We start from the raw sequence: 22,459 nt of genomic DNA, 5'->3' as shown, positions 1-22,459 counted from the left end.
TAAGCTACAATTAAACTCTAGTGGGCAAGTAAAGTGACATTTATAATTTAAGTTTCCCACAAAAATTTTACCTACAGTTCGGATAAACTTAAAAGATTTTTACAGTCTTTATTTTAATATCTTGCCAAGACCAATTGTAGTATTTTGAACAAACAAACAAAACAAAATTGAACGTTAGGAGTTGCTTTTTCTTGCTTATACGAGCTTAAAAATTGAATTCTCTTAGAAGCTCTATCCTGGGATGATTTTTCTTCCAAATTACAACCTTTTTCTTTAAATAAACTACTTAATAATTAACTGCAAAAGTTAAATAAACAACATAATGTTTTAAAGTTGTGTTTATTACGTTGTTTATATGACATATCTAATGATATATCCCTCTCTGTCTAAAGTAAACAGTTAAAGATACACAACAATAACAGAACCGGTCGGAACGATAAACGAGTAGATTTAATAGCCACTGGTAGAAATGTTATTTGAATGATGCCAAATTTAGCAATCCGAAAATCTGTTATTATTTTTAATTTGTTAAATTGGTCTCACTCGTTTATTAAGCACGCGCTCCGCTCGTGAGTCAAATCCCGTTAACCGCACTTGTTGCATAATATACTATTAAACCCTCGCACCATCGCGCTCCGCTCATGTCAAATAAACTCGTGACTCAAGAGCCATTTACCATAGTTTTTGCATACCTAATATACTATTATGAGTGGCTTGAAAAACAGAATCAGAATGAAATATGCTGAAATCAAAAATCCCTTCAATGGCAAGAACCATAAAAAAACCAACTATATATGCCGTAGATGAAACATAAGGTTCTACGCCAGCAACTTTATCATTGCCAGTTGAAAGCAATAGAATTAAATTAAAATGCTATGGGAAAAAAGTATAGATGATAGTCTTACATCCGAGCAAGATCAAAGGTTTGGTAAGATGTGTTGAATCATATTACACACGAGTACTGGAACAAATCCATTGAATATACAGAACAATTAATAAGGTATTGAGATAGTCGAAGTAGCGGCGATAACACAACTTAAAAATGACGATTTTATAATTGAACATTACTGAAATGCGTTTTAACATTTTTTGTCTATAACATTAAACAGTTTCTTGCGTTTACACTTATTAGTATGCTTAGTATTATTTTATGTGATTTTTATATATAATTTCCTGAACAGTCCTTAACCTGACTTCTACCGTTGCCGCTACTGCTTCCTCAAATACTTTTTAGATAATTGCTAAAATGAATTGGACTGCTTAATATTGTTACTAATAAGGATATAATCTAGTTTTTTTGCAACTTTTTAACACTTACTCTAATATAATTTTTGTTAAAAATATTTTTTTTACTCGTTTTACTACGTAAAACTTTTAAACCATTTTATTCTTTCATCGGGTATATTTGTAGTTTCACCACATTTTGGAAGTTTTCTTATTTGATTCATCTAATTAGTACCTAATAGATACGACTGGATTTGACTGTATCGCTGTATATTTATAACTTCTTCCGAATTGGACCGAACGAAATGTCAATTCGGCATCAGAGTGGGCTCTAGATTAACTCATTATAAAATAGCGTTAGCTTCTTTCGACGACTTCGCAATACAATACTTAATATCAAACGTCAAATGTGACTGCGATTTTTGAATTTTAAACCTTTAGTGTCCGGTTCCCGTTATTTTGATGAAACGTTTTTAATTGCGAAAAATCGAAAACGTTCTCGGCAAACTTTCGACGCTTTAATTTCCGCCCCCCGCGCGTGTGGAGGCGGGCGAATTTATTGGGAATGGAAATCGAAATGGATTTATGGAGGAAGGTGCATCCAATTTTGGAAGTTCGCCGCACCAGGACGGGGGTTATCTCTCACCCTATGGTCCCGCGCCCTATAAGTTTAATGGTGTTTGCATAAACCACCGCTCTGGGGTCCACGCACCTATCCTGAGGGCTGGGACGACAATTCTGGGAGCTCGGAAAATGTTGGCTTACCTAATGGCCTATTCGAGGTAGCGAAAAATGGGATGGAAATAAAGGAAGTGTGAGTGGGGGTGGGAGAAGTTTTGTTTATGGAGATCATATGGAAAATTATCCTATGTCCATGTTTTGGCATGGATTTCAAAGTATATTTGTCTTGTGTCATTTTCCACAAACCATACACCACGAAACAATTTAAAAAATAGTCTCCGAAATTCCTTACAAAAACCAAAATCGCTTGTCACCGTTCAAAAAAAGAGAATCGGACATAATTGGAATCTGTTTGTCGTTTTCAAATTTTGAAATTGCCATCGTTGAAAGGTAACGAGGTATCGGAAAGTTAACATTAAATTTTTCATAAGGTTTGCGTAAGCGTGAAGAACGAAAAGGCGATTTTATTAATAATTAAACGAATAAACTGACGAACCAAAGAAAGGCAACAGGAGTCGACAAACTAACACAATGAGCAAGCAAGAAACGTCGTTGCATTAAAAGCTTTGACTGAAGTATATAATAAAATATATAGCATATCTTTCAGGAATGCTCATAAATAACCATAAGTATTTATTGAGTGAAGAACAAAATATTTTTATTGCATTTTAAAATCTCAAAAATATTACTTAGCTACTCATAGATATTTTACAATTCACGCGAGACCTTTATTCTTCTCAGGATCAAGACGCCTGAATCCTTTTTCATTTGAGATATTTAGGCAAATCAGAAGAGTTCCCTGCTAAATGGCTAACATCAGATTTTTTCCTTTTGCCAAAGAAGAACACTGCAACAAAATGTGAGGACAATAGACTAATCAGCCTCATGAGTCACACTTAAAATTATCCACAATAGAATATCAGTAAAGTGCGAAAGGGATATCGGATCCACAGAATTCGGATTCAGACGTGGGCTAGGCACTAGAGAAGCATTAGTTGCGACTCAGGTGCTAGACCAGAACTGCAACGATCAGATTACGAAAAAGCGTTCGACAGAGTCCAACATCATAAACTTATCCAAATTTTAAATAGACTCGACAGAGACCAAAAAGGCATCCGTTGCATTCAAAAATGGCAACAAAAGGCTCAAGTCAAAATTGGTACCGATTTCACGGAAGCAAAACCAATCCGTAGAGGGGTGAGGCAAGGATGTGTTCTTTCCCTGCTTTTCTTCAATTCGTATTCTGAAAACATCTTTCATGAAGCCCTAGAAGAACGTAACATGGGCGTTAAGGTGAATGGTGTGTGGGTCAACAATATACGTTACGCGGACGACTTACTTCTAATTGTATGCTCGGGATTGTCGGTGATTGCAGTAAGAACATGGGTCTTAATATGAACACCAAGAAAACTAAATCCATGATAATAACTCGTAAACCAAAAGAATTTCAAAACGCCAGCCTAACATATGACAATCAATCAATAGAACAAGTAAATAAATTTAAATATTTAGAAACGTGGCTGTGTGAAAACTAGGAATCCGATGTCGAATTGAAAATGCCCGCAGTGCGTTCATGAAATTCAAAAAAGTGCTCACCAATACCGATCTCGATCTCAGAGTAACGATTAGATTCATAAAATGCTACGTCTGGCCTGTATTACTGTGTGGTATGGAGGGATTTACACTAAAGGTGAGCCATATGACATATATACAGACGTATACTGAAGATACCATGGACGGCAAGAAAAACAAACGATGAGATCTTGGGAAGGATCAAATCAGACCGCGAATTTCTGAACACAATCAAACGCCGAAAAACAGTCACGTGATACGTAATGAAAAATATCAATTCCTACAGTTGATAATTGAAGGAAAGATTGAAGGAAAGAGAGGAATCGGCAGAGGATGTCTTGGCTTTGCGACATCAGAGAGTGGACGGGACTGAGGGCAATGGAAGAACTAACAAGGAATAAAGAAGAGTGGACAAATGTGATCGTGAACATCCATCAATGGATATGCAGCAGAAGAAGAAGGCAACTCAATCAGGATTTTAAAATTATAAAAAATAAACCAGTAATGACTAACTAAGATTTGTCTTCGGAAACCTTTCAAGTGAAACGGGGCGCGGCACATCGTCGGTTGTCCTTTTGAGGCGGGATTTCAATTATTGGGCAAACTTGTTTGAATTAATTTTCCATTTCGCCGAGGCTTTCGGTGGTTGGAATGCGATCTTGTCCCGCGAGTATGAATTACGGCGAACACCGAGCAATGAAATTTAGTAGTGTTGCCGATAATGCCACAGTTACAATGGCGGAAACCGGTATGATTGATGACGCTTGTGTACTTCCAAGGCAATTTACCGATTACGAAAAGGCCATTTGCTTCCAAATAAATATGGATCAATCTATATTTTGGGACATGGAGCTACATCGCATCAAGCAATCAATTAATTAATTATTTCAATTAATTAATTAAATTTACTCTCACTATGTTTAACTATACTTATGTTTGTTTATTTATGTAATTTATGTTCGTTCTTATTAGTGTCTCCGCATATTATTAGATAATCAACGGGTCAATTAATAAAAATTAATTTAGAATTAATTTCTTCAAAATTATTTATGTCATGAACTAACTAAATGATTTAATTTAATTAAATTGTAGATTAGAAATTAATTTAATTTAACTAAAATTTTTAATTATTTTATAGCGTCTAAATTGAAAGTTGGAGTTCAATTAATGACAATGTAATCTAGTTTTGAATTAATACTTAGTTCCGTAGTTCATCATTTAAGTGGTAACTAATGCATATTAATCTCAATGAAAACGATCAAGCAATCAATTCATGAAAATAAAATTATTAGTCTCAAATTAATTTAATTATAATTAAATAAGAATTTAATTGAACTAATTGTAAATTATTGCAGGTTGCAAACTTATAACGAACGATTTCATTAATTTAATTTCTTCAAAATTATTTATGTTATTAAGTAACTAAATGATTTCATTTAATTAAATTATAGATTTGAAATTAATTTAATTTAACTTATCTTAATTTAATTTAATCTATTTCTGAATTAATACTTAGTTCCGTAGTTCATCATTAAGTGGCAACTAATGCGTTTTAATCTCAATGAAAACGATCAAGCAATCAATTAATGAAAATAAAATTATTAGTCTCAAATTAATTTAATTAACTATCAATTTCAGTTATTTAAGATTATTGTATGCATATAATGAAATAACAATTTAATTGAACTAAATGTAAATTATTGCAGGTTGCAAACTTATAACGAATGATTTCATTTACAGCTTAGTTAATTACTTAGTTAGTTCATGAACGTCACCAAGCTAGTACAATTTAATGATAAACAATCAATTACTTATAATCAATTTGTTGATTGCAAATTAATTTACACTACAACGAACTAATTGGAAATTAATGACCATTAACGCGCATGAATTGAAAATCAATTAATAAATATTTTGTACAGTTCATATCACTAAACGAAATGTATTAATTGCGAAACAATATCCCACGAAAAAACGAAATACATTCGGGCATGACGTTTACGATTAATTAATAATTTAATTAGTAAATCAGACCCCGACGAGCGACGCACGGAACGGGGCGTTGTTTACAATGTTTTATCGCGAGGCAATATAAAAGCATGCAACGTTAAACGCAATGACAGAAAAGCCCGACATTTTCCCTCGGCCATTCCCTGGCGGAAAATTGCATTTTTCAGTAACTTTTAAAATGATTGGTTCGTTTCGCGGGAAACCCGGTTACTTTCAAAGTATTAAAGCATTAAATATTGAAAGGTTTCTGGTATTTCTACCTGAAAACCTAATGAGTCACAGAAACGCACCACCTATGTTTAGGCGAAACACATGCGACTTGCATCTTTATAAGCATAGTGTGATTCTCTAAAAAATCAGATAACTAATTTTTGAGATATTTCGTATTTTGTGTATATCACATACTGAACCAGAGCGCCATGCTTTGTTGTGGCTTTAACTTATTGTGTTCAAATTAATTGTAACGAAGAAAAACATAAGTTAAAATGTTTTATACAGACCAACGAAAATATCGAGGAAGAGGGTAATTTACATTTAGAAAGATTTCAACCATTTAGTAACATGTTTACCAGAATCTCTTAGCACAACTCTTTGAGAAGACCACTTATCGAAAATAACACAATTCGTATGGCACACTATAGCGAGTCCAATGTGGTGTTTTCCACTGTCAATAGTTACTATGTGATTTACAGATAAAATCAAATATTTTAAAGACTGCTTATCAAATTTCAAATCAAATTGAAAGTGAACTGATATACAAATGAAAAATAAAAAAATAAAAAACACACTTATGGTGTCCCATGAAAAAAACCAAGAACTTTATGCTATATCTTACAATCTAAAAATAATAAATCAGATGTATGGAAAGACGCGTGGAAATTTGAGCGTCTCAACCTCCTTTCATAAAAAGAACCGAAATCTCCAAAAATCATTGAGTTTTGGACATCCTGTACTTTTACATTTTACCTGATACACAATATATTCGTGTGGTGGTAGCCCTATGTCTCGGTCGGTAGTGAAGATTTGGTTTGTACTATTTCTCAGAAATAAAGCCCACTATATGTCGGTCGTTTTTACTCTATCTTGTTAGAACAATCCAATTACGACGACTACCCTGTATGTACACTGTATTCCAAATTCCTTATAAAAACAGGGTAACTCGGTAGCCAACAGAAATAGAGCTCTGCGGTTTTCGCGGCTCTATGGCAGTTTTTCGTGGAATTTTTAATGCTGCAAAGAGAATTGTGCCACCTTTAGTTAGTTAGTTATGTGGTGTGTTCAAAAAGTAAGGTGATTATTTTAATTGGGCGAGCTACGTACACATTCGATCTACGATATTTTTTCTGTGATGTTTGTACACAAGTCCCTAACATATGTTCACAGTTTCAGCCAGTTTGCACGTTTACTCTTTTATGAGAGAGGAGCGTTAGACGTGTTTTGTGCTGTTACAAAAAATTTTGTTTAAAAAATGAAATGCAGTACTGCAAAACACTTGAAATTTTGATAACGGCATATATGAGCAAAAAAAAATTTTTATAAGTGGTACTTCGCTCTGGATGCCCCACCTCGTCAATAACCGATGAAATCGTTGAAGAAGTGAAACAAAAATCGTTGAGAAGTGGTTAAAGACTTCGAATCCGTATTAGCTCGCACCAATACAGATTCCGAAGTTTTGGGCAAGAAACATGTAGAGGCAAAATTTGTTCCGAAATTTTGAATAAAAGGACCGTCGAAGGCCAACAACAAAACCACCATATTCAGCGGATATGGCCCCCTGCGACATTTTCCTGTTCCCTGAACTTGAGAAATCCGTGAAAGGGAGGAGGTTTGGAACGATTGGGGAGATAAAGAAAAAATTGCTGAAGAGCTCAAGGCTATACCAGAAAGTGCTCAATAGAAGTGCTTCGAGGATTGGAAAAAAGCATTAATGCAAGTGTATTATATCTGGGAGAAGAGGACAACATTAATTTTGATGAATAAATAAACACTTTTCATTAAAACTTAACTTAACTTACTTTTTGAACACACCTCGAGCGATGAGACTTATATAAGATGTAGTGAAATTTTTAAAAGGTGTAATAATAGGCAACAGCAACAAAGAAGGTTTGGATTTAGCAAAATTAACTAGTTTGAATTGTTTTTTTAGTCAGGTAGAATGACATCAAGTTTATCAAATTTAAAGTAAAAAAATGGTTATTAATTTTTTATTTTGTCTAATTTGGCTTGAGGACACTTGAATACCTACAATATTTATATACATTATTGCGTTTTTAAGAGATAGTTTGGGTTACAAGGGGACACATCATTTAAAAGAATCATAATTCGAAAACGGATTTTTTAATAAATTGGTTGATTATACTAGTGGATATTACGTAAAAATAACAATTAATAGTAGTTCTATCAGTTTCATGAAAAACTAACACAGGTTCGCGAAAATCGCAATAGTGTACACTGAAACAACTTCTATTATATGGATAGAACAGCCGCATTTAAACTAAGTTAAATAAATTCCACTGGAATTACTCAAATTAGTCAACTAAATTTATGCGAATTAACTCGTATCAATTTCATTTAACTTAAATTAGCCGGAAAGAACCCATATTAAACTTAACAGTTTTATATTAGGCGTCAACTCTGTGGAAATGTTTTGCCATTAATTTACCCCCACCTTAGTCTTTTCCGAATTGCTTTTTGGGGTTGGTCGCTCAGCGCGATCCCCTTTGTTTAGGGTCATAAAAATATCTCGGAAACATCTTTAATCTGGAAGACGGTCGCATCGGCTCGTGGCGACACACGCACACGAACAATTAAGGTCGGCCCCGATGAAGGGTCAATATATTTATTTCGAAACGGCTGGCCGATGTGGTATTTTGCGGGGATCAATAGGGGTCGCCCTTTCTGTAAGGGCGACGCCTGACTTGAGACGTATCGCCCCGAAGCGTTGCGATTTATGAATCGGAAATTGGCGTGACGGGAAGATTGAGCGGAAAATACGATTAGGAAATTTCACGCCAAAACTACTGCGAAATAACACAGCGTCATATTTATTTTTATTTTAAATGCTCTGTGTCTCTCGTTTCCGGAAAGGTTGCTTTATTTAAAAAGTCTACAATCTTTCGCTCTTTTGTAATTTATCATGCCGCTATCACGATCATATTGTCCGCGCCTTGTGCGTGCCATAGACATAATTATACAGTTATTAATCACAGGTTAACAAAAAAAAACTTTATATAATTTTGGTAGGCTGATTGCAAAAATTCTGTGCATTTATTTGTATTGCGTAAGATTTTTTGCAAATATTAAAGGAAAAAAAATATATTTCTAAAATATTTTTTTATTTAGTAAAAAAGTGGAAAAAGTACTCAGACTTTTTTGAGCGAAATCTTCGTTTTTTTGCCAGAACGCTGCGTTATCCGGACATTCGGCTGTGTGTATTTAAGGGCATATCCCGTTTTAATATCCAGAAGTAGTCTGCCATCATTGTTATGCTCCATCTGCCTTGGTATTGCCGTTCCATTTCCTTAATGTCCTTGTGAAACCTCTCTTCCTGTTCTTCGCTAACTGCTCCCAGATTTTCAGGATAATAGTTCAAGTGCGAAAACAGGAAATGCACTTTCAAATTCATATTATAAGCTGGACGATGACAGGGTTGTAACATATTTTGAACAATACTTTAGTAGTTTTCGTTCAGAGAGTTCCCAAAAAACTTATCAATTACTTTTTTTAAATGAAACGCAGGCGTTTTTCTCGACATTGGTCATTGTGTTTCGAAAATCCTTGTCTTTTATATTGCCATCAGATATGGCTGTTTGCCTGGCTGTGTGCCAAGTTTAATATCAAGAGGAGGCAGTAAAACTTGTTTGGGGACAACTAAGCTATCTCTTAATTTTTTGGTACCAGGTGTAAGGCTTGTTCTATAGGGTCATTCTATTTGAGTCCAAGGTCTATCTCTTGACCGACTCACTCACAAATAAAGCATGGAAATTTTCTTTAACTCTCTGTTGTCCTAATAGTAAGCACAGCACTTTAAGGTCACCAGATACGTTTGTTTCAAATGTACCGAATGTGCAACGGGGTTATCATTGTACAATAAAATGCCTTTTCAACTACGCTTATTTAAATCAATAAACAGGCGCCATTCTTTTTTTGTATACAGCACATCTCCTAACTTTAAAACTAAGTCAGGAATATTGTTGCAATGTACTAGCGGTCCTTCCTGAGTAAAATATTGACATAACTCTGATGCCAGTAAATGTTTGTCACGAAGTCTGGACGCTATGCAGCCCTTGCAAGGTGCAAATCTCTTATTTAGTCATGTAATTCTGTCTTTAAACACTTCAGTCTCTGTCTTCTGTTGAATCCTTGAACATTACACGAACAAAAACAGCAATCAAGTTGATTCCTAGGCTCTCGCTATTAACGCCAAATCTTAAACATTTCTTCCTACCTTTTTGCCAGTCTCTTAATGCGTGAATGCAAACGGAACGAACAATATGAGAAGCCCGAGCCTTGTCTTGATCGCCAATTTTTACACGAAAATACGCGTGATATACATTTTTTGCAAAAGAAGTTATAGTTTGCCTTTGCTGTACTACGACATAACTACCACAAATATAACAAAAGTTATTTGGATCGTTCACACAATGTCTTCTTTAGATTTTTATACCTTCTACAACAGTAGAAATACGCAACAACAGCCAAGAACATAGTAACACGACAACCAATACAACCAAACTGCGCATAAGCAGGTTACAACGCTGTATTGACGCTTCTGCGACAACTCTTTTGCTTTACAGGGAAATCTAATATTATCCAATACTGCCAAACGATACTTAATTTCATAAAAATCAGTTCAATCATGCGTAACATGCAACAAACATATTCATGTCATAGGTATGTATATTAATAAAATAAAATTTTAAAGATATAAAGCGCTATAAAAAATATGACTTGATGGAGCAAAAATATGGCGTTTTTTGTAAAAAGCCCATCCAAAAATATACAAATAATCAAATGGCTTTCAAACATCACAATGACTGTAGACCTGGGTAATTCTTAAAAATAAGCTTAGATAATTGATTATTTATATTATTATAATATGTTAGTTGAAAAATAATACATTAAGCTTTCTTAAATACTTTCGGTGGGTCTCAAAAATACTGCTTTATATACAATGCGGTCAATATATGGGATAGTCTTAGGCAATTAATCTTTGAGTATGTTTTGTAACATGCATCTTATTCTATATTACAGTTCAAAAAATCGGAAGCGGAACGGAAGGGACATCGCAAAAATGAAGACTTTTTTTATGTATTTTTATTTAAATCCTTCTCTCTTCCTCCACTCCTCTCTTTCACAGTGCAGTACGAATAACGTATCTATTCCAATATTTCTTTCCATTTGTGAATGTTTCTAAATAATAATTTTTATCTGACATTATTCTTATAATCAAATCTAATATGTAAATTTTTGTCGATATTTTTATGAGATATCCACCTTACAATTGGGATGACTTAATTAATTGACAAGCCACTCGTGAACAAAAGCATAGATGAATATAAAATTTGTATTTGAAATTCGTAAGATACTTTCAAAAAAACTACAAACAACTTTATCCGATTCTATAGTCCCATGCGAATTCCATTCAGCACTATAGCTCATTTGTTGAAAGATCGTTTTCATATAAGGTAGATACGATATATGACAATGTTCCTAGCAACATTAAAAGTCTAAATGTAAATACCCTCAAAAGAAATTATCCGTTTATCCGTAATTGCCGCTTTTATGTTACTTCTGCTGCACATTACTTCTGTGGTTTCATCAAAAACTGATGCAGGATAGAACAAACAACTTTTCTAAAACTGTACAAATCGGAAGCGTGGACGCTTAAAGCTGCTTCTATCAACCGCATTGAAGAGTTCGAAATGTGGACTCTGAGACGGATGCTAAAGATACCGTGGACGGAACGGGTCAGAAATGAGGATGTGGTCAAGATGGCTGGATTGGAAGGCAAACATATTAAAAAAACTAAAGATCTCTTACCTGGGGCAGCGATATGACTTTCGACGCCTAATACTACAGGGAAAGTTTGAAGGTGGAAGACGAGGCATCGGAAGGAAAAAGTCTTGGCTCAGAAAATGCTCCAGTGGACGGGTATAAGCGACTTACAGTCGTTCCAGGAAGCTGCAGTAAATAGACTCATAAAGAAGAAGATGACTTACTGTTTTACTGTCTGTTTGATTTGGAACTTCTAATTTTTTTTACTTGCAACCTTATATTTTATAACCAATCATATTTTCCCGGTTCCAGATGTTAATAGAAACGATGTTAGACACCATATTTGAATGTTAGTTAAGTTTAAAATCAACTTAAAATAAATAATTTGGAGAAATGCTCATACTTATACATTATGAAATTTGCGTTTTTTTAATGTTTTAAAAAAAATTTGGGCTTATTGCTTACGCGAAACTTCGGCAACTCCATGCCTCGAACCGTTAATCAACTCGGATGTAACGTCATCCCCGAACACCGAGTACATCAAATTTCACACCGGGGCAAGTTTGAGCGCGTTTATAAATCAACCGGGCGTCGGGACACACAAAGGGCGCCCGTTCGGATTCTTGTCGTTCAGGTCGCGTATAGAAAGTCTGGGACCGAGCTTTTATCGTTTTTGGGACGGAACTATTACCCCCTTGTTTGCAGGAAACGTAAACGAGGTTGTAGCGATTTTTTGCGGCTCTACATTATCACAATGACTAGACACCTTGACCCTATACTAAGCGAGGGATAGCTGCCTAAAGCGACAATGATTTTTGATATAACAACTATGGTTATGACTAATTCAACCATTTTTGCCTAAATAACAATGATTATTGTGAAACGCCATTCTGGTTTTCCAGATTTAACGATATCAATTGCCAAGGTAACGAGGCATTGCTAATCTTATTGGCAATTTCATTTATGGCATAGCATATATAATTATTAACCAGCAATATTGGTAAAATGTGGAAAAATAGTTAGTACCGTGTTTAGTTTCTATGTATAACATAAAAACCTTTTAAAAAGGAAAAGTTTAGATACTGAAGAGACTGACTGCTGCTGAAATAGAACTCTGTGTGCAAGCTTCTCGACCAAAGCACAACCTTCCTCTTCATTTTCAGGTTATTCAAGAATAATGAGGTATTTTGATGAAGATAAACTTTTAAATACCTCCCTCAATGAGCCTGAAAAAAATAGAATTCTTACAGAATTAATCAATTGTCTGTTCGTTGGTATTGGAATTGGAATAAACTCGTAAGATTCTATACTGTTAATCACACCTGTAAACAAAACTATTGAATCCCTAAGAAACTCATTATAAACTCAGTTCTATATAAAATTGGAAACAAAAGTGATAGGAAAAATCAAATCGCAAATAAATCAAAAAGTTTAATGTCATCTCAAGAATTAATGGATGTCACCGCGCATGCTGAATTTAATAAAGCAAAAAGGATAAAGATTTAAAAAGATCCCCTAATGACGAAAATGTCATAAAAAAAATAGTCTTAAAAAATGCATTAAATTAAATGTTGAGGCGAAATTAGAGCAATTTAAAAACTATTTAACACACAAAGTACTACGGTTTTATAACTGTTGTTGGCCAGGATTGAACCATTCGGAGTTTCATGAATTAGGAACATAAACGAAAACAATTCTTTGTTCTATTGTTTCAGGTGAAATAGATTAAAATCGAAATAGCAACAAGCAATTAGTAACACCAGTAGCAATATGAAGGAAAAGGAATACTATTTTATATATCGCATCAGGTTTTAAATTTTTCTATTAAGTCCATGGTTAAGATTTCAAAGAAACTTCCACAGGCTACTGTAATACTATTCACAAAACTTCTGGATTCCTCCTGCCTTGATTGTTGCTAACGTTTCGCCAATCATCCTGCTGACTTCTTCAGAGCTTAAATGAAATTAGATGATTGACGAAACGTTAGCAAATTCGACTCAACAACTGAAGCAGGAGGAATCCAGAAGTTTTGTAAATAGTAGAGTTGGAACTGATCAATTGACCAACAATTGATTATTTCTTAATTGACTAGTCAAATTCGATCAAAATGTTCATTATTAATGTATCATTATTTAATTTTTTAATTTAATTATTCAATAATAATATCTGTTTTATAATAAATTATTATGCGTTTGTGATGTGATGAATAGGATACTTAGCGATTCAGGGAATCCCAATAAAAATCTCCACTCCATTTAGTTCTCAGAACGACGCGATATCGATGTAACGCACAATATTAATAAATAAATATAAATTTCATTACGTTTTTAAAATTGACACAAAAAAAATTGACAGATCAATTCCACAACCCTAGTAAATAGTAAGCCCAAGGTTGTAACAATGTAGAAACTGATTTGATCGCGATATGGGTTTTGTACGGCAACTTTTATTTAAAGTGAGGCGGGTAGAAATGTAGGTGGTTTTTTTGTCAGACACGTTAATACTGATGGACAGATAACTGCAATGAGCATTTATTTATAAGGGGTGTTTTTTTCTGGATGTATAGAACTTTTAAGTTGCAATAAAACAAGGATGGATTATTAGATTGACATGAATTTTATTTATCCGAAAGATAATCTTGTGGCATTACATTTTAAATATGATTTCTGGCATATGACCGCCACGGCTGGCGCGGATATAGTCCAATCTGGACGTCCAATTTTCGATAACTTTTTCCAACATTTGTGGCCGTATATCGGCAATAACACGGCGAATGTTGTCTTCCAAATGGTCAAGCGTGTGTGGCTTATCCGCATAGACCAATGACTTTATATAGCCCCACAGAAAGTAGTCTAGCGGTGTTAAATCACAAGATCTTGGAGGCTAATTCACAGGTCCAAAACGTAAAATTAGGCGGTCACCAAACGTGTCTTTCAATAAATCGATTGTGGCACGAGCTGTGTGACATGTTGCGCTGTCTTGTTGAAACCACATGTCCTGGACATCATGGTTATTCAATTCAGGAATGAAAGAGTTAGTAATCATACCGATCACCATTGACTGTAACGTTCTGCCCATCATCGTTTTTGAAGAAGTACGATTCCACCAGCCCATAAAGCGCACCAAACAGTCAGTTTTTCTGGATGTAACGGTGTTTCGATATACACTTGAGAATTAGCTTCGCTCCAAAAACGGCAGTTTTGTTTGTTGACGTAGCCATTCAACCAGAAGTGCGCTTCATCGCTAAACAAAAGTCGCTTATGAAAATCGGGAACAACGACAATCTCGTTTTGGGCCCATTCGACGAATCTAAGCCTTACTTGATGATCGTTTGGCTTCAATTCTTGCACGAGTTGGATTTTGTAAGCACGTAAATCCTTCCGCAAAATCTTCCATAAAGTGGATGGACACAAATCCAATTCCTGGCTTGACGCATTAGGGTCTTCCCCAATGCTACGCTCTACAGCAGCAATAGGTTCTTCTGTACGCACCGTACGGCGTGTCTGTGGATGCGAGTTATCAATAAGAGTAAACGTGGTGCGAAAACGTTCCATGGTTAATCGAATTAACTGCTCTGATGGACGTAGTGCGCGATACGTATTGCACACAGAACCATTATTTTCGAAATAAAATTGCACTATTTGCAAGCGTTGTTCAGGCGTGAGTCTATTCATGATGATTTGCCAAACCAAACTGAGAATAAATCACTTTACAGCTGTTAAATCGGTCGCCATCTTGAACAGTAATGCCAACTTAAAATTCTATACATTGAAAAAAACACCCATTATTACTTCTCACTGTTTCAGTTTTTTGGGGGTAAATCCTAATTTAACTGGTACTAACCACGTTTAGTTTATTTTTCATGGGAACTTTACTAACAATTTCATAGTGGTGTCAGTTAACACACATTTTTTAAAATAATAAATTTCCAAGCACGTGTTGAAGTAACTGACAAAGAAAGTATTTTTCCAGGTTAGTAAAGCATTTCCTGTTGCATATTGCATTATGAAAATGTATGATTATATAAAGTGTTTCCATGTAATAACGAAAATTATTCATTCGATTTGTACGTTTTATTTAAAAATAGACATTTTTCCAACAAATGGAAAATATTGTTTAAATATAAGTCAATTTTTAAAAACGGTACAAAACCTTAAATATTTTGAGTTTTTATTTTTTGAATTTATATTTATGTAAATGAGCATTTAAATAAAAATGTATATATACTTTATATTTCTATTATGAGGTGTTTTACGAACGTTAAAACAGATTTTCAAAGTTTTAGTAAATGAGCGCATTAGTATTTGTTCTCGCTTTTCGCGATTCATTCTTTAACCGCCGCTCCCGGACGAGACCCCCAATCAACGGCGTATTCAGAGCGACGATGTCTCGACGCTGAAAAATTACTTCCGAAAGCGTCATCGTTCACGGAAAAGCTACGTCGACGGAACGGCGATGAATGCCGATAGAAACGTGCCGAATTTTTGAGCGCTCTATTAAATCGACATTGCGGATACACCAAATATGTTAAGGAAAACTCAATAGTTAAAACCTCAGAGCTAAAATTCAGTACCAGCTGGAGGATGACAGATTTTGAATGCGAGATGGGCGAATGACTTTGGCAATATCGCCGAAAAAGAGGAAGAACGCTGAATTACCGCGAATTAAGTGTCTTGAGTGTACATTGATTAGTATCGATTGAACCTTTTTTTATTAATAAATTGAAATAGTGTTATTAGAAATGCCAATAGACTCGATCGGTCCACGACGTAAATGGACCAAAGTAGCTTTTTTTGTCTAGAGGCCTCTAGCATATAATTTCGTCAATGTCGAAGAATGGTCCTAAAATGGAATGGCAACGGATTAATAGGTGATGCAGGTTTAATAGGGACTGTTTATTGCTCTATTTACTGATGTAGGAGGTGTATTCAAAAAGTAAGGTGACTTTTCTAATTGGGCGGGCTGCGTATATTAGATCTTCGATTTTTTTTGTTATGTTGGTACACATGTCCCTAACATATGTTCACAGCTTCAGCCAGTTTGCACGTTTGCTTTTTTGTGAGACAGAAGCGTGCTTTATATGGTCGGCGATTTTCTGCTGCAAAAAAAAATGGAAGAAAGAATGTGCATAAAATTTTGTGTAAAAAATGGAACACAGTGCTGCAAAATACTTGAAGTGTTCACAAAGGCATATGGTGAATCTACTTTGAACAAAAAAAAAATAAGTATAAGCTGTTCTGATGAAAGCGTTGAAGAAGAGAAACAAATAATGTTAAAAAATCGTCCAATCACTATCAGAGAAGTGGTTGAAGAGGTCGGTATCTCTATTGGCTCGTACTATGCAATTGTTTCGGAAGTTTTGAGCATGAAACGTGTAGCCACAAAATTTGTTCCGAACCTGCTTCATTTTGAACAAAAGGACCACCAATTGAGCATCTCTCAAGAGCTGTTAAACGCTTTAATTATGATCCTGCTATGCTCAAAAAATTCATAACTGGTCACTGGTCGGTCGTCCCAATGTCAAAGTTTTGCTTACTGTTTTATTTGATTATCGTGGCGAAGTACATGAAGAGTTCTGACCATAATGTCGTACGGCCAATAAGTTGAAGTTATGCGCCGTTTGCGAGACGCAATACGAAGAAAACGTCTGGATTTTTTTTTAAACAATTCATGGATTTTGCATCACGATAATGCAGCTGTTCACTGCTTATGTGTCACTTTTTGACCAAAAGCAAAACGACAATCAGGCCTCAGCCACCATATTCAGCGACTTTTTCCTATTCCCAAAACTCAAAAAACCCATGAAAGGAAGGAGGTTTGGAACGATTAAGGAGATAAAGAAAAAATCATTGAAAGAACTCAAGGCTATACCAGAAGCACTTGGATTGAAAAAAAATTATCGCAAGTGTATTAAGTCTGGGGGGAATTACATTAATTTTGATGAATAAATGAATACTTTTTGATGAAACTTAAAAGTCACCTTACTTTTTCAACACACCTCGTACTTAAATTTTTTATATTATCTAAGGAACGATATCTTAACACTTAGAAGATTAGAAGTAGCGAACAAATAAGATACTACACGAACTTAAGTAAAGGTGACGGTTTTCAACATATATAAATATAATATAAATTAAGCCTTTCATATGAAGTATCTGTTATTATCTGTTATATCTGGCCAGTGCTGCACAATATAGCACTTTTTATTGAAATACTTTAATCGCAACTTACAAGAAACATGCAAGAGGTGACTTTTATGCAGTAATGAATAGACAATTCAAATATAACATTCCCTTGAAAAAATGTAGGTGACGTAACATTTTTTTGAAAGATATATGGTACAAATTGCAGATGGACGCCACTTGCAAAAATCAAAAAACGTGTTGTACAGTTAGTACATAGGTTTAGAAAAGTTTTTCCCCTAAATTGAACTCAGTTTAAAAAAATGTTTATTAATTATCACCAGCAAGACATTACTGATAGGTATTCTACATATAACAAGAATAGTCACAATGTATCACAACTACTTAGTTCAAAGAAGGATAGAGGATTGAAATGATATCACTAAGTAGACGTTAACAAATGATTCAGCACCAAAAAAAGCAAATTGAACAATAAATGTAAACAATCTCGTATTACAATAATCTGCTGGATGACAAAGCAAACACATCCACATTACTACCCAGTATCCATTTCGATAGACAGAGTTTATTGAAAGTTCATTGAAAGAATCCCTACCCGTTTTTGAACTAATTACAGATTTCGAATTGAACAAGAGCGTATTATCAGTCAGTTCAAAGCTAATCCATTGGTGGAAGAGTGTTTTGGATAAAAATTAGAAGAAATTTTTCTAAATGTAGGTGTGAATCTGAACAACTAAATGAAAGTTTAGCAAATATAATAAACATACCCTACAAAGGGTACTTCCCGGCTTTCAAAATTTCAATACAATTGTGAGACCAGACCAGAGACAACACTCCAAAGGCAACTGTTAGTTCATATTCATTGCTAAATTAGTTTTGGAGCATGGGCGAACTTATACCGATAAAATCATAGAATTTGTTTTCGTTTGAAAACAATCCTTGAACACTGTCGGAAGAGCAAACTCAAGTTCTAAACCGTTTGGAACTCGAAACAATTTTTTTTGGAATATTGCAATTTAAAATTACTTCTGGGCTCTACCAGAACGAACGTAGAGTTTTGTTAACATAAAGGTCATGGCATATGTGTTTTGACAAATAGAAAAAAAAGAAGATCCTATTAATTTATGAAATGGCCGAATGATGTTACAGATTTAGGCAATAATAGAAGTATAAAGAAGAAGAAGAGCCTACGTGAACGGTTGCCAGTCATAAATAACAGAGATTGTGTATACGCGAAGCAATTTATCGTGGGGGCATAAAAAAAGCGCACTAACGAGGGTTTGGGGCTCGATTTATGCGAGTTCGAGATTTCGATCCCGGTGGATTATACCGCCCCCGTTGCGCAGGTTTTGTCTGTTGTTTACGGACGTGTAAATGCCTCTGCGCAAACGAAAACAAGATAATTTTCCATTGCTCTCAACAAATAAACAAAGGTTCATTATAGAGAAGCTCGTCCGCGCGGTCGCGGGTTATTATTTGAACAACAACCCCCAATCTTCTTTCCCCAGTCGGTCATTTTTTTTGTGGATACGGTTCTCCCCGGTATCCCGTTTTTTATTGTCGCGTTTCTTTGCAAACTTGCTTCGCAGGCCTGACGACGGCATTAATTATTTGCCCTTTGGAGCGTCCGTGATGTCATGAGCTACTGTTGCGTGATTGTTTTGAAATGGCGGGCCTCTACATTAGCGCTGAAACAGAGTTGACACGATTTAAAGAGGCTCATTTATCGACAATTTTAGTTCTTCACATTATCCGGAACCAGAATAAAAGTGTGATTTAGTTCTCTCATAATACAGTCACAGACAAAAATATCACTTATTTTATTTTAAGTTGTCTATTTTTTATTGTTTTCCCTTAATACATTTTTATTATTACATGGAATTAAGCTTTACAATATATTTGTAAAAGAAAGCATAAAGCAGTCTGATTTTTGTTATCGGATTTATTTGAAAATAAGAATAATAACAACAATATACCAATATTTTAAGGTATTGACAATTGCTCTAGCTTGACCAATACCATCCTCCTAGATATGCTGCGCAGAAGACTTTGGATGGTTTCGTTCTCAATGAGATTCCATTCTTTCTTTGCAATAATTTTTAATTGTCCAGTTTAGGTGTTAGCTAGATTACTGCCTGTATATTTCATTTGGGGATGTTCCATAGATGATCTATAGAATTTGCGTCAGGACCCAAACCTGACATGCTCCAGATATTGACCCACTGATTATCATACCCAACAAAAGTAAAATAACTCAAACCATGGCCTTCGAAAATAATGCGTATGTACCAGTCAACATTATTTCTTAAATTTACTTCAAGAAGCGCAAATTGTCCCAAATAATGCATGATACATTATGTACAAGATTACATTCTACGAACCTTTCTCTAGTCTGTCTGTATACTCGACCATGTCCATCTGGTTTTCACAAATATATTTTTGTGTAAAAAGAATTGTTTCCAAATTGTGTGATTTTGCAGAGATTGCTTTCATACATCTATTATCATACATCTATTATGTCCCTTACCCGGATGCCATTTGCGTTGTCTGTTAATCGACAACACACTACGACAAGTTAGTACTACTACTGCTTATTCAAACATTTTATTTCGATTTTAAAAGTTAGCGTTTTATGGGGTCAATTAAAGATAATTAGACATTAATAACAACCTGTAGACTAAAAAGTTGTTTGATTCATATTTTAAGTTAGGATAAATATATTGAGATGCGGGACAAATAGAATATGAAAAGATCCTTTTAACGACTCCGTACTTATTTAAGCTGTGTTAACCCCTTTCGGGGTTACTGAAATTTATTTCGAAAGCGCTTGAACAACCGTCACAACTTTTCTTTAGGAGATAGAACAATAAGAAAAAATACGAGACAATTTTAAAACCGGATTTTAAAATTTATTATGGCAATTACGCCATTTTGTGGCCGTTTCAGAAATTGGTAAAAAATTTGAACATTTTCTGTTGATCGATTTCCTTAAAAATATTTTTTTCGAATTTTAATATATATATATATATATATATATATATATATATATATATATATATATATATATATATATATATATATATATATATATATGATGACACTATATTCCGGGATATCATCCGTTCGAACTTCGAAGTGTTTTCGGAGCGCGAGCATTGAAGATGCGAAGTGAGATTTTGGCGAAACGTCTGCAGGATTCCAGTCGGAGTTCAACGAGCGAACGGATGATATCCCGGAATATAGTGTCATCACATTTTTCCATCCGTGAATCAATACGTGAAAAAAAAAAAAAAAAAAATATATATATATATATATATATATATATATATATATATATATATATATATATATATATATATATATATATATATATATATATATATATGTATATATATATATATATATATATATATATATATATATATATATATATATATATATATATATATATATATATATATATATATATATATATATATATATGTATATATATATATATATATATATATATATATATATATATATATATATATATATATATATATATATATATATATATATATATATATATATATATATATATATATATATATATATATATATATATATATATATATATATATATATATATATATATATATATATATATATATATATATATATATGTACCCACCCCAATAGTCAAATAAAAAAACAGACACAACTTACACTGAAGTTTCTCGTCTAAGTTACCCCTCGACGTCACCGAAAGCGCCCTAATGAACTCTTCGAACTCTATCGAGCCGTCCTAAAAGAAAAAATAACAATTAAGTTTACTCAGTTGTAGGCTCGAATACGATACCTTGCGGCACTCCGTAGCCAACAAAAATCGGCTCAGTAGTGCGTACCAAACAATCAGCGGTCGAGTTCACTGAGCATTTTGAGATAAACTGAGTGCGGATCAGAGAGGCTGATTATTTGATAAGCTGCTGAATTTAAGGCAATCGAAAACGCAGAACTCACATTGTTTTCGTCGAATACTCTAAACACTAACGATGCGAACTTGGAGGGGTCGCCTTGAGGGAAGAACTGTTTGTATATTTTGATGAACCCCTGAAACAATATCACTTAACATTAACGCTAAACGACCACGAAACGTATTACGGATACGCGATAGACACCTTGTCTTGTGACTCACCTGTTCCGTCAAGAGCCCGTTGGGACAGTCCTTTAGAAAGCCTTTGTGCCTGAAACAATGACAAAGCACTTCAAAATTTTTCCCAGAGCGCCGAATAAATCGTCTTTTTTGCTTTTGTCTCATGTTTTTTATTAAATGCATTTAACTCCTGCATTTTCGATGTCTTTGATTATAATAAATCAATGTAAGGTTGATAGTGTGATGAAAATATTGCCGGACGGAGAAGTTACAAAAATTCATTATAATTCTATAATTTCAAGAAAATTAACAAAACGTTGCAAAGTCGCGTATAAATCAGAAAATAGGTTAGGAATCTGGTGGTAAATTCAAAACTGACTTGTTGAAGAGGAGCGGCATCTTTAATTGAAATCTAATGCTATATAGACGGCAAACAATAGCTTTTAATAATGATTTATAATTTACAGGATAACTCGCGGCTGATGGAAGATTGAACGTTTGGTCTTGGTCCTCTCCTCTCTCTCCTCTAACGATTTAAAATATTTTCAGTATCGAAGTATTGCCGCCAATGTTCCATCTGCTCTCACTTTGTGATAGCTTTTGTAAAATATTTCGCTATAGCTATGTCTACCGATTTTCGAGATGTTAACTATTTTCGATATTTTTATCCGAAACACATTGGGTTAGTTAAATATTT

At 34.3% G+C, this 22,459-nt stretch overlaps 1 protein-coding gene across 1 annotated transcript in view; it reads right to left on the bottom strand.

The window, feature by feature from the left end:
* LOC132697795 (frequenin-1) overlaps positions 1 to 22,459 on the bottom strand; it is a 92,291-nt gene that overhangs the window by 7,472 nt on the left and 62,360 nt on the right. Inside the window, exons 3-5 of the mRNA XM_060663448.1 lie at positions 21,805 to 21,853; positions 21,630 to 21,719; positions 21,336 to 21,414 (exon numbers count right to left, since the gene is read on the bottom strand). Of these exons, the coding sequence (XP_060519431.1) occupies positions 21,336 to 21,414; positions 21,630 to 21,719; positions 21,805 to 21,853 (218 nt within the window). The remainder of the gene's footprint in view (positions 1 to 21,335; positions 21,415 to 21,629; positions 21,720 to 21,804; positions 21,854 to 22,459) is intronic.

The sequence above is a fragment of the Cylas formicarius genome, unplaced genomic scaffold (assembly GCF_029955315.1).
Source record: "Cylas formicarius isolate icCylForm1 unplaced genomic scaffold, icCylForm1.1 PGA_scaffold_2__14_contigs__length_35257938, whole genome shotgun sequence".
Lineage (NCBI taxonomy): Eukaryota > Metazoa > Arthropoda > Insecta > Coleoptera > Brentidae > Cylas > Cylas formicarius.
This window is presented reverse-complemented; position numbering and strand designations above follow the sequence as displayed.